The sequence below is a fragment of the Pogona vitticeps genome, chromosome 4 (assembly GCF_051106095.1).
Source record: "Pogona vitticeps strain Pit_001003342236 chromosome 4, PviZW2.1, whole genome shotgun sequence".
NCBI lineage: Eukaryota > Metazoa > Chordata > Lepidosauria > Squamata > Agamidae > Pogona > Pogona vitticeps.
In genome coordinates, this window is record NC_135786.1 from 170,919,678 (window position 1) to 170,933,897 (window position 14,220).

The window sequence follows — 14,220 nt, forward strand, 5'->3', positions numbered from 1 at the left end:
TTTTTCCGCCAAACAGCTGATCGTCGGAGCTTCGTTTTGCGAAGATCAGTAAGCGAAACGCTTACCGATCTTCGCAAAGCGAAATTCTCCCTATCTGAAGCTCATTGAGCGATCGCATTAGCGATCCAAAAAAACGGATCGCTATGCGATTTCATCGTTATACGGTGCGCTCGTTAAGCGAGGCACCACTGTAACTAAATGAGTTAAGGCATGGGAAACCAGAGAGAACCACATTAGAACAAATCTCATTCACACTGTTTGCTACTAATTCCCAAGTCACATTTGACTTGTATATACAGAATTAGGTATAAAAATGTGTATGTACTGTATGTGCCTGTCCATATACAGTGGTACCTCGCTAAACAACGACCCCACTAAACGACGAATCCGGATAACGATGACTTTTTGCGATCGCTATAGCGATTCGCGAAACAGTCATTTCAATGGGGGATTTTCGCTGGATGTTGATTAGGTCCGTACTTCGCGAACCATTTGTTCACAAGACGACGATTTTTTCGGCTTCGCAAAATGGCTGCCCTGTATTTTCCGGAACCATGCTTCGCAGGGCAGCCATTTTTACAGCTGATCAGCGGTCACAAAATGGCTTCCCTATGGGCAATCTTCGCTGGACAACGAGGTATTTTCCCCACTGGAACACATTAAACCGGGTTTCAATGCATTCCAATGGGGAAAGGGTTTTTGCATGACGATGATTTCGCTAGACAGCAATTTTCGCGGGATGGATTATCGTCATCATGCGGGGCACCACTGTATATACATTGGTGAACATGTGGGGGGGGGAGAAAGAGGGAAGGAAGGAGACACTTACCTGTGATACTATAATTCTTAAAGTTTTTCAGAATGACATATATACAGAATTAGTTTTTTCCTTACTGCTCCTCACAAAGTTTTCTTTAAACAAGAGAATAACAAGAAGAAAAGAAACCAAAACAAAGCAAAAAACCTTTCCCAAACACAGGGAGGAAAAGAAACTGGGCATGGAGCATAGGGTCCATACACCAATTACTCAATTCTGAACATGTGGCCGTCATCTTTCCCCAGTAGTTCTGTGAGTTAACCCATTCATGGATGGTTCCCTCACAACAGATAGAAACAACTTATACAGTGGTGCCTCGACTTACGAAATTAATCCGTATTGGAACGGTGGCCATAACTCAAAAATTTCGTAAGTCAAAGCACCATTTCCCATAGGAATGCACTGAAAACCATTTAATCCGTTCCAGCCAAAAGAAAAAAAATCACCAAAAAAAATATCAATCAATAAAATTCTCCTGCAGTGACGGAGGCAGCGGGGACGGGAGGCAGAGGGCAGTGGGGACAGGACGCAGAAGGCAGTGGGGATGGGAAGCAGAGGGCAGTGGGGGCAGCTTAGGAAGCCAAAAGCCGCCCCCAACCTCCACACTGAGTGCCGGGTTCCCAGGCTTCCAAAGCCGCCCCCAACCTCTGCACCGGGTGCCAGCTTCCCGGACTTCCAAAGCACTGGCACCCGGCACAGCGGTCAGGGCGGTGTTGGAAGCCCGGAAGGCTGAGCCTCCCTTTTCCTAACCATTGGGGCAAAGAAGCAGCCTCTTCGCCACCAACAGTCTGAATTTCCTGCCCTTCCCCCCTGCCTTTTTTCATCCCTAACTTGAAGTTCCGGCCGCAAGTCGAAGCAAAATTTTAAGGCAGGAGCTTTTCGTAACTCAAAATTTTTGTAAGTAGGGACGTTCATAAGTCAAGACCCCACTGTACTTTGTTCCCTACTGAATTAGAAGATGGTTAATAAAGAGTGTCCTCCCCTTTGCTAAACTTTTATATTCACACAAACAACATTTTCATGCAACTACAGAAGCCCTTTATGGGCAATCAAAAAACAATTTTATATGTATTCGCGAAGGCTTTCACGGCTGGGATCTAATGGTTGTTGTGGGTTTTTCTGGCTCTTTGGCAGTGTTCTGAATGGTTGTTGTGGGTTTTTCCGGCTCTTTGGCAGTGTTCTGAATGGTTGTTGTGGGTTTTTCCGGCTCTTTGGCAGTGTTCCTAACGTTTCGCCAGTCTCTGTGGCCGGCATCTTCAAAGGACAGGAGTAGCACTCTGTGCTCTAGTGCAGTTTGTTTGGGAGTTGAGTATTTATAGATGTTGGATCAGCTTTTGTCCTTTTCAGATGAGTCCCGTCTGCCCTCTGCGTATAAACAGACAGATGGAGTGGCCATGGGGAGTCCCCTCAGCCTGGTTATACATGAAGCATTTCGAAAAAAAGGCCCTGGCTTCGGCACCCTTCGCACCCAAAGTCTGGTTCCAATATGTGGGTGACACCTTCACAATCTGGAATCACGGTGAAGAAAAATTAGAAGAATTTCTAAACCATCTCAACAGCATCCACCCAAATATACAATTCACCATGGAAAAAGAAATAGTGGGCCAACTCCCGTTCTTAGATGTCATGGTCATATGCAAAACTGACCTCCTACTGGGACACAAGGTCTACAGAAAACCCACCTACACAGACCGGTACCTACACAAAAACTTCAACCACCACCCACAGCAAGAAAGAGGCACAATCAAGACACTGGTAGACCATGCAAATCGGAACTGTGAAGCTCATTTTCTTTGCACCAAACTCAACCATCTGAATTGGGCCCTACAGGCAAATGGCTACTCCAAAAATGAAATCACAATAGCCATCAAACCAAGAAAACAACATCAAGCTGAAGAAGAAAAACAGCCACCCACAAATAAAGTATTTCTGCCATACATCAAAGGGGTCATGGACCGCATGAGGAAACTTTTAAAAAAACACAACCTACAAAGAGTATTCAAGCCCACCACAAAAATACAACAAATGTTATGGTCAGCAAAGGACAGAAGGGACCCCCTCACCACCATAGGAGTATACCGGATACCTTGCAGTTGTGGCAGGTATAAACTGGAACCACAAAACAAAGCACCCAAACCAGAATCAAAGAACATGAGAGATACTGCAGACTAAAACAACATAAAAAAATCGGCGGCAGCTGAACATGCTCTAAAACAAGCTGGACATGAAATTCTATTTCAAAATACTGATATACTGGACAACACCAGCAATCATTACGTTAGACTGCACAGGGAAGCCATTGAAATCCACAAATACCAGCAGAGCGTCAACAAAAAAGAAGAAAGTTTAAAACTCAACAAAGCTTGGCTCCCGGCACTGAAAAATGCAAAAGGTCAACCAAGTCTACCCAGCCACAAGGACCAGTGATCACTACACACAAAAGACCAGCTAACAACACCCATCAATCAGTGACAGATAATCTCTCCTCCTTATCACAACAATAAACCCACAACAAAAACACACTGATCACCATAATCACTCATCTCCTGAAAAGGACAAAAGCTGATCCAACAGCTATACTCAACTCCCTAACAAACTGCACCAGAGTACAGAGTGCTACTCCTGTCCTCTGAAGATGCCAGCCACAGAGACTGGCGAAACGTTAGGAAGAACAACCTTCAGAACACGGCCAAAGAACCTGAAAAACCCACAACAACCAATTTCGTTATATAGTTGGTTTGTATCTTCCTGCACAGTCATACCTGTATAACTCAAAATTACACCCATCATATCTACAACAGTGCTGAGGTGGAAGTGCTACGCATGAATGTGCAATACATCAAAATGGGAATCATTATTTTTTATTATTTATTTATTTATTGTCATTGTAAGTATATACACAGTATACCCATACAATGAAATTCACAATCATGCAACCAATTGTGCAACCACCTTGTGCAGTCCTTGTTGTGAGGGGCTTGCTTGGCCTTGATGAAGAGAATTCCTACCTCTGTGTCCTAGAAGTACTTTAAAAATGACTATAATTACCTCTTCCTTTTCATGAAGCATAATATGAGCTTTAAGACTAGCCACTCTGGAGAATTTTTTGTTGCACACAGGACAGGTAGGATCTTCTCCATTGTGCGTACATTTATGTAGTGTGAGGTTGAATTCAACATTAAATGACATCGGACATTGGTCACATCGATGAGGCTATTGTGAAAACAAACAAGACAATACCTAAGGTTAATACTTCCACTGAGAAGACAGTTTAAAAGACAAAAGTCACGATATTATGACTGTAACCCACCCTGCAAACGTCAGCACTGAAAGTGCAACATACAAATTGAAACAAATAAAATCATAACTGGAGTCCAAAGGGGTGTCAATAAAATTTCTTGACTGCATCCTCATGATGACATGTCTTCTTAAACTTTTCCATTAATTAATTTGCTATATTTACATGCTGCCATTGTGATAACTGACTATGTCAGATATTTGAGGAATCTAATGTAGATTTGCATACTAGAGCTTTAAGACAGGAAAACAAACCTGAAACATTTACTTGGAAAATTAATGTTTCCTTACTATAATCCCAGATTTCTCCTCTTCATCCCAGATTTTTAATTAGTAGTGTAGATTTTAAAACAAAGCTCTTCGCAAAGCTGGAATTCACACAGAATTACTCCATATCTCATTTTTCTACATTCAGTAGGTCAAGCAAGCTATAACTCACAATACCAGCAATTAAGCCTGGAACAATGTAGCAGCCATATAAAATGAGATATAATTTTTATTTTTCTGGATACACATGAGCGCAGGAGGAGAGAAAAATTCTGTGCGCTAGAGCCTACTCAAAATTTAATTTACAAAGAATACTGGAATTTAATTCATAAACAAATGAAACAAATTCTTATACTTTTCACCTCAGCCATTTTGTCATAAAATCTTCATAGATTTACCGAGATACCTACCTTGTCATTTTGCTCATGATCCCTCATGTGGCACTGGAACTGTATTTTTTTATGATGGCAAAAAACTGATTCCACACGTATGAAAATTTGATACTTGTTGGATATAATTATGGTTCACTGTATTCACTGTTAGAACACCATCTATAAAATAAACATAGTAAAAAAGTTCATTTTAAATGAAACTTATTTGATCAAAATGATCCATGTTCATTTTCAAGCAGCAGTTTTTATGCTTTTCTTTTGTAAAAGTTCACATAGCTTGAACACAAATACACACACAAGGTAGCCTGTAACTCTTTCCCTTTCATTTGTTCTTTTCTAACAATACTAACCACATTAATTAGCTGCAATGTTATGCAAACCTTATTAAAAACATCAACAGGGTTATGACCACTGAGTTATTATGCATTTTATACTGTAAAAGCAGTAAATTAAACCTAGTTTTAATAAGAACAGAAGTACTGTATATATTTTTATTATTTCAAAAAAAAAAAACTGTTTACCCTGAGAGCCATACATAATTCTGAACTTGAAATCTGTTCTCAAAACTGAAACATAGCAAAATAACATAGTTACCAGGGACTTATGATGTACCACACTTTATATTACAGATAAGCCACATGGACAGGGCATTTTAGTTCCTTTGGTTTTGTCATAAATGTCATACAGAACTTGACTTACAAGGTAGGCATTTTACTGCATGGCTACCTGAAGAGATTTAAACTATGTTGTCAAGTTTCAGTCACCTCCAACTACAGCATGGATGTGGAGCTTCACTAACAGATAAAAACCAACTGAGACAAAAACTGTGCCAACAAATCTGTTTTCTCTTATATCAGCCACTATAATGTATGGGAACAAATATGTTCTCTTGTCATTTCTCAAAAACCCATAATAGCAAGAAACAGACTATACACGCTGTCTGTCTGTGGGCTGTTCCCATTCAAACAGGGAAGCAGCAACTTTCTAGGGGTTCAGAAAACACAGAAGCCCTATTTAGTCTCTCTATAATCCAAAATCACCAACATGATTATAGTGAGCAGCTAGACCTATGTCCCTTTCTCACTTTACTTATGCAAAGCCAAAAGCAAAAGTGTGCTGCTTATATACCACTCCACAACACAAAGCACTCTCTGGGTAGTTTAAAAGTTAATTATGCAGACTACGCATTGCCCCCTCCCAGTGAGCTGGGTACTCATTTTACCAACCTCAGAAGGATAGAAGGCTCAGTCAACCTTGAACCGGCTACCTGGGATTGAACCCTAGGTCGTGAGCACAGTGTGGGCTACAGTACAGCGGTTTAACCACTACGCCACGAGAGTCTTTCAACTACTGACATGTATGAAGAGAAGGATTCTAGTGTGTTCCCCTTGACAATTTGTCCAGTCGTGTCCGACTCTCGACAACGGTGCTCATCTCCGTTTCCAACCCATAGAGCTAGCATTTTGTCTGCAGACACTCCTCCGTGGTCACGTGGCCAGTGTGACTAGACATGGAACGTCGTTTACCTTCCCACCAAGGTGGTACCTATTTATCTACTTGCATTTTTGCATTTTGCATGCTTTCTAACCACTAGTTTGGCGGGAGCTGGGACAAGCGACGGGGGCTCACTCCGTTGCATGGATTCGATCTTACAACTGCAGGTCTTCTGATCTTGCAGCACAAAGGCTTCAGCAGTTTAACCCGCAACGCCACCACGTCCCTACACATAGTCTCTACACATAAGCAAAACATGAGATTTTCCTAGTTTCTTCCTTGTGTGTAGACCAGTGGTTCTTAACGTGGGCGATAATGCCCCCCAGGGGGGGATTTCATTTTTCAGGGGGGCGGTAGAACGAAAAGGGGCGGCGTGGGGGCGCTGGAGCAGAAGGGGGGCGGTAGGGGGGCACTGGAGCAATCCAAACCTGTGAAGATGGCTGCAGCCTTTTTCCAATGTGCATGAATATATATTTTCCTCCAATCTTAATTTAGTTTCAGAGTTTTCATCTTCAAATTTTTAGTTCCTGCATTGCGGTTTGTTTTTATGCCCTTTTTATATTACTTTTTGCGTCTTAAAATTCGCTTGCAACTAAATCATTAAATGTTACTGGTTTTTTTCAGGCATTTCATTTTCTTGCAATTGAATTTTGTTTTCAGGGGTCATTGGATTTAAGTGTCTTAAATAAATAAATAAATAAATAAATAAATAAATAAATAAATAAATAAATACATAAATAAATACATAAATAAATAAATAAGAAAGAAAGATATCATCACCGCGGGGAGGGGGGCAATGATAACTTCCTCAATGGCTCAAGGGGGCGTTTCTTTCAAAAAGGTTAAGAACCACTGGTGTAGACTGTAGAGTCTACAGGCAAGCATAAAGACCTACTTCTCAGATTCACTGTTGCTCAAGTGAATGAAGAGGTGAGATAGGCAGCAAGAATAGCCCCATAACTGTACTGAGGATTCTGGATTTCGGAACCAATGAAGAGGGCTGATGTGTGGAGATTTAAACCATTTCAAATGAGACCCATATCGCTATATGCATAGCAACACAAACATAAACAAGAGATCAGAAATTCTCAACTTATATCCTAGAAATGAGAAAGAAGTACACACACATTTTAAAAATAAAATTGACATATCTTCCCACTAGGTCAATGTGACCTCTAGTTTTAGAGATATATGCCTATTGGTAAAAGCCACTTCACGAGAGCTAGTGTATTGTGGTGAACAGTTTGTTGGAGTAGGACTCAGGAAACCATGGTTCAAATATCCACTCAGCCGTGGAAACTCACTGGCATGTATTAAAGGTAAAAACAGTCCTTAAATATCTCAGTACCTCAAAAACTCTACCAAGGTCACCTGTAAGGTGGAACCAACTTGACAGCACATAGCACACACAGAATAGCTGCTCTTGTAACATGGAGTTACAGGAAGAAAAGAATTGAAGGGATATCAGTGGCTCCACACAATTCTAGGTCTCAAAGTATCAGTATTCTCTACTCAAGTCCTAGATGACCCACACCAGTCATACCTGAATCATGAAATCACAGAAAGTGCAATTTATGAAGACAGAATGCAGATACACTTTTTAAAAGCCAGTGACTAATATACATATCTATGACTAGTACAAATTCTTAGATCTTTATGAGTGAGGAATAATGTTTTCTGTACTCTGGATGGTCCAAACTAGAGCTGCACAAAAACAGAGAGTCTTTCTAGAAGGGATAGGGAGATGTGTGGCCCTTCAGATGCAGAGTGGCCACAGCTCTTCTCACTATTGGCTAAGATGGTTAGGGCTGATGGGAATTACAGTCCAACAAAGGGTGGAAGGTACACATGTCCCCATGTTTGCCCTGAGTTGTCCCGAGAGAGCCCATGGTGGAGGCAGGTGACGACTGGGGAGGTCTCCATTTGGGTCGCTTTTAATTGGATGGCAGCTGTCCATTTCACACTTCCCACTTTTGTGTTTCCCTCGGGAAGTGGAGCCCGAACAGCCTTCCCTGGGGCAAAACGGAGAGATAGGTCACCCTAAAAACTAATACTGAGCCAGGATTTTAAAAAGAAAGGGGGGAAAGCAGAGACAGGGGGGACCTGTGACTTGTGGGGAAAAGCCACAATAGTGTCTTTTGTCTCAAGAAACCAAAGGAAGGAAAAGTCAGAAAGGCAGGGGGGAATCTCAGCTAACTCTGGAAGTTCCCAAGCAGGAATTAAGACACCCCATTGTTTACTCTGAGCTTCTTCAAACACACAAAGCCAGGCCGCATCCAGCCCACGACGGGAACGAAGGACTAACCAGAAAGCCTTGAGCTCCAGAAACTGAACGCGCATCCTGCCTGCCCGCTATCATTTTCCGACGTGAGGGATTCGCCGTTCGCTCATTCGCTGACGAAACAGGTCGTATCCAGCCCGAAGCAGGCCACGAACCGGGAGCCTCTCACACGCGCCCACCCACCCCCCGCCACCACCGTTGGCCCCGCGTCCCGCCCGAGGTGGATTTGGGGCTCAGGGGAAAGGGAGCGGTTACCGCTCGTTGGCTAACTCGGGAGCGGAAGGTTGCTCGCTTGCTTCAAGCAACCTTTATTATTATTATTATTATTATTTTTAAAGCCTTCCCCGACTCGACCGCTTGGCTCAGCGGCGCTAGAGCTGGGCTCCCCAACCGCGGCGTCCCTGCCACCGGCCGCACTTGGCCGGAGGAAGTCAGGTCGGGGAAGAACCTCGGCTCCTCGACAGACATACACAGATGAGATCTCCTTTTAGACAAAACTGAGGGGAATCAAAGCGGCCGACACCGTCCTCGCCTCCTCCCTCTCCTCAGAGGAGGGCGAACGGGAACCCTTCTCGCCTACTTGCCGCCGCCCCCCCGCACCCACCCCTGGAGAATTTCAGTCAGAGAAATGTCTACCTACCGCCGGAAGCGCGGTTGGAGGCGGAGGAACGAAGAGGGGACGGACAAGACCTACCGCCGGAAGCGCGGCTGGGCGGGTGCAAGAGGGGACGGACTCCTGGCGAAGGAAGAGGAAGGAGAAGGGGAGGAGTCTCGGGCAGGAGGGGGGCCCCCGCAGACCGAGAGGGGAGCGGGCGGGAGTGAGAGAGAGAGCACGTGACGGGACGTCGGGCCAAGACTGGCTGAGCTTCTCTTGTCACTCAGCCGCCGCCAGCCACTTGCCAGTTTGGAGGGCAGGGCAAGGGGGCGTCTTCCTGGGGAACGGTAGGAGGGGGAACAGATGCTTTCCACCACCGGGGCTTCTTCAGTGGGAAGCGGAGGTAGGCAGTTCGCCTTTTCTCTTCTTCGAGGGCTGCCAGCTTCACAGCAGTCAAGGGCAAACCAGTCGGGATCGCCCAACTCACTTAAGTCTTAACACTTCTTGGAGAGGAAGGAACACACTTCAGTGGTCCCCATAGTCATCGGGGCTTTTGGGAACATTATCAAGAAATTTCATCGAGTGCTATAAGAAGTTGCAGATCCTCAGAAATCACACCATCAGAGCTCCAAAAAACGGGAACATTAGGAACAGCATGCATGCTGCGCCAGTATTTAACAGATACTTATAGTTTGGGTTAAAACTTGTACCTGTTATATAATATTACTCAATGTTGTTATAACAACAACAACAACAACAACAACAACAACAACAACAACAACAACAACAACAATAATAATAATAATAATAATAATAATAATAATAATAAAGCAAAACCTTAGGTAGAGCTGTAGGAATCTGTGTTTCTTGTAGAGTCGTAAGGTGAAGAGCCTGTAACGCCGGTATTTAAGGGTACACAATACAGTAGTTGCTGCAAAGTTGCCGATGAAAAATTTTGGACATAAATGTAGTTGTTAGTATTGGCATTATTGCTGCTGTTGTTTAATAGTTGTCATCATTGTATGCAATGCTGTGTTGAGATCACTTGAGGAATTTTCGTGCCATGTGTTTGCATCCATTCTGAATAAAGTACAGTACTGTACATTTTGAGGGAAATATGCAGATCAGTTTTGCTTGTTTGTTTATCAGCCTTTAAGTTTATTTGTCCACTAGTGCTATAAGGCTAGTGGGGGTTATATAATAGCCTTATTTATAAGAAAGAAGAGGATGTTTCTGCTGGTGGCATCTTAAAATGAGAGTTTTGTTATGACTCCCATTTGGACAATTACAGTACTACTTTAATAATTACAGGTGGTCTTATTAATACTGTATCATGCTTCTAGTCTGGTGAGGTTAGGACAACTCAGTCAGCATTGCCACAAGTGGAATTTAAAACCAACACGACTTTGCAGCCCTTATTTTGAAATTCACTTGAAGGGGGGGAAGCCTGGCATAGATATCTACTCATAATTTTGTGGAACTCTTGTATTTTTTTTTCTGTATATCTACAGATAAGTGGTGCCCAGCGTGCTGAATGCCCATACAGGCTGAGAGCTAGCATTTGCTTGCGATTTTTTAATATGCTAATAGAGGTATTAACTACTGTTCCCTTGCTATTTCTTCTGTTATTGTTCTCGCTCTATCACTGTATAATTAATATGAAGATGGAAGCAGTTTAATTTTTGTCCTAAAATATATCAAGGCTTGTCATGAAAAAGTCTTTCACATGGGTGCAACCTTGTTGAAATAATAAACAGCAGTGGCCAGATCAGGGAAGTGTAGCCGACTAGCACAGAAGTGCAACATCAGAAGAGAGAACAAGACCCAAGTTTCTTCTGGTGTTGCACATTCAATCAATCAATACTTTATTATGGTCAAAGACCAGTAAAGGTGTTGCACATTTACATGAAAGCATCTCTTTTTCCAGTGTGGTTCTTCATATAAAGTTACACTACTCAGTTGTATTTTTTGTTTAGCTATTTAATTCATTAGATATGGAATCCTCAATATTAGAATAAGACACATACAGAACCTCTTGGCATAGCAGTTAAATAGTAGTATTGCAGCAGTATATTGTTTTAATATTGTGTTTTAGTTTCATTGCTATAGGAATTTGCCAAGCATTAGCCTTTTATCTATCACCACCAATTTTAACCTGTTTAATATTTGTTTGATTTGTTTAATTAATTTAATTTTGTTTTGATTATGTTGTTTCATGCCATGTGATTGTTTGTAAACCACCCAGAGTGACCGTTAGTTAGATGGGTAGTATATAAATAAATAAAATAAATAAATACTATGTTCAATACATGATTCCCAATTTCACCTCAAAATGAAACATTGCTTGAATGCTTTTGCAGATAGCACTTTCTAACATTATGATCTTACGGATGTTTACTTTGAAGTGAATTCAATCCAGAGGTGGGTGGGTGTACATACAGAGTTGTAGTGATATAGAGTCTTGTGGCAGCTTAAAGGTGTACAAGTTTAGGCATAAACTTTTGTGGGCTATAGCTTACATCATCAGATATATTAATCCTATGAAGAGGGCTATACATCACAAAAATACCAGATATTTCACTCTTTAGGGTGCTTCAGTATCATGAGTTTTTTGTTTTGTTAGCTACATCGTAACATGACTGTCCTCTGTAAAAAGCTAAATGTAGCAAACAGATACAGTTTCATTTTAAAATATGTATCTGTTTTCTCAAACATGAAGTATCACACAAGTACTTTTTGTTGAACACACAGCATTCATTTATTGAAAGAGAACTGTGCTTTGGTTTAATATATGCTTTTTAGTATGGGTGCTTATTAGTCTTAGCCCAGGAAGGCTTAGAAAGAGGGAGCATATTCCCTGTTGGGTACATATATGCAGTACCATCGCACGATTTATGAATTAAGAGAACATTTACAGCCACAGCTAACTTTCTATTTTAGTCCACCTGTCTCAGCAAACTGCTTTTAGTTTTGTTATTGAGGAGTGTTGCCATTACTTGACTGTTCCTCTATACTGACAGAATGAGGTCCCTCCATACTGAGGAGAGACGGTGGAGAGGGAGGCACACAACAAAGAAAGAGAAATATTTCAACGACAAGCCAACAACAGAGAGGCAAAAAAAGTCTCAACTCCCCTGGGATCAGTCATGGAGTAGCCAATTCCCATCCAAAGTCCAGAAACATGCCAGGAAGAAGATGTAGGAACCCAACGTGGGCTGAGTGTTTTATCGTTAAATTCCTATGAGCTTGTGCCTAACTTCTCCCACTCCTTTTATTAATGAGATCTTGTTACTGGTTAGTTAGTTGTTTGATTAAACTGCTGTTAAAGAAAAAGAATGTGGAAAAGGACTTGGTAAAGATCAAGTATTGGACTTAAGTTTTGTTGAAGGAGAAAGAGAACCAAATAAACCTGTTAAAATTAAAATGGAGCCCTTACCTCTTGATAAAGGCGAAAAATAAAGAAGTTTGAAGAGCTGGGATGAATTTCACATACTGTATATGTTTATGTCCTTTTATTGGGGGAGGGAAGTTGTGAGGATTTGCATTTTGATTTTGTCGATTGATGTTTTATGGTTTAGTACATGACTACCTAGAGTAGTGGATTTTCACTAAATATATGTGATTTTCACTATATATATATATATGTATCACTATGTATATGTATGTGTGTGTGTGTGTGTGTGTGTGTGTGTGTGTGTATATATATATATAATGTTATAAATAACATATGTTATTTTTTAACTACAGTGATGCCTCGCAAGACAAATGCCTCACGCAATGAAAAACTCAAGACAAAAGCGGTTTGCAATTTTTTTTGGTGACTCACGAGACAAATTTTTCTATGGCCATGCTTCACAATATGGATTTTTTCCTTTTTGTTTGTTTCTTTTAAATTGCACAACCGTTAGTACCATGCTTCACAAGATGAAATTTTCACAATGTGATACGACTCACGGAACAACTTAATTTTGTCTTGCGAGGCATAACTGTATACAGTGGACCCTTGACTTACGGACGGCTTGACTTAAAGACTTTTTGAGTTACAGACTTCTCTGGCCGCAAAATTTAGGTTTGACTTGCAGCCTGAGAATTGACTTACAGACCGAAAAAAAACCAAAATGGAACAAAAACGGCCTGTTACGGGATTAATCGGTTTTCAATGCACTGTAGGTCAATGGAGACTTGACCTACAGACTTTTTGACTTGAGAACCGCCTTCCAATACGGATTAAGTTCTCAAGTCAAGGCCCCACTGTATTGCAAACCAGTCTCTGGAAGTGTAGGTGATCACGGAACCAAGAAAAGCTAATGATGGGGTTGATCACAGACAATTAGGAAAGCAATTAGCTTTAGAGAGAAAATGAAGACGTCCACACGCAGATGTCCACCAGTGGAGCCCCCAGGCGATGCCCTAAGAACTCCTTTTATTAACTAGCAAGCTTACACAGAATTTTGAAAGAATTCAGATAGGATGCTGGTTACATAATCACCACTAGGATTGGCCGGAGAAAGGCTTTGAACCTATGATTGACTCTAAGGGAAAAGGCAGAATGAGGGAGTCACCCTGCCCGCTGGGAGCCGCTGCTCTCCGCCAGGAGTGTGTGCACGTCACTGAAACAGAATGTAGCTAACAACCTTGAACAGGGTTTTCCCACATGTAAGAAAATTGGATATAAATAAAACAAGTTACATCATTTGTCTTCTTTGGTGGGGCTGTTCTATGTTTGTGTGTGTGTGTGCACGCGCACACATGTGCAAGAACTATTTTGTTGGGAGCGCTAGACATAAAGTACATAAAATCACATTTGGGCTTAGCAAGGGATGGAGCAGAGAATTTCTTTCAGCAGTTTGGAGTGTTAGATGAGCAGCAGGAGGAAGAGGATTTGAAGACGTTCCATTTGGAAGCCAAAGAAAAAGAAGAGAGAAAGACAGCTCTGCTGTGTGGCCTCCTTAGATCCTGGTGGTGGCACCCATGTGTGTTTTGACAGTCTCTTTCACAGAAAAAATAAAATCATTTATAGATTTAAGGTGTTTACATTCTAGGACTGATATAGAGAGAAAGGAGACATCATAAAGAA

The 14,220-nt window shown here is 41.7% G+C and overlaps 1 protein-coding gene across 1 annotated transcript in view; it reads right to left on the minus strand.

Annotated features, from left to right (window-relative positions):
• The window catches only part of ZNF236 (zinc finger protein 236), an 83,303-nt gene extending 74,004 nt beyond the window's left edge, over positions 1 to 9,299 (minus strand). The window contains exons 1-3 of the mRNA XM_072998728.2: positions 9,189 to 9,299; positions 4,792 to 4,932; positions 3,866 to 4,030 (exon numbers count right to left, since the gene is read on the minus strand). Of these exons, the coding sequence (XP_072854829.2) occupies positions 3,866 to 4,030; positions 4,792 to 4,818 (192 nt within the window). The 5' untranslated portion in view covers positions 4,819 to 4,932; positions 9,189 to 9,299. The remainder of the gene's footprint in view (positions 1 to 3,865; positions 4,031 to 4,791; positions 4,933 to 9,188) is intronic.
• Between the last annotated feature and the right edge of the window lie 4,921 nt (positions 9,300 to 14,220).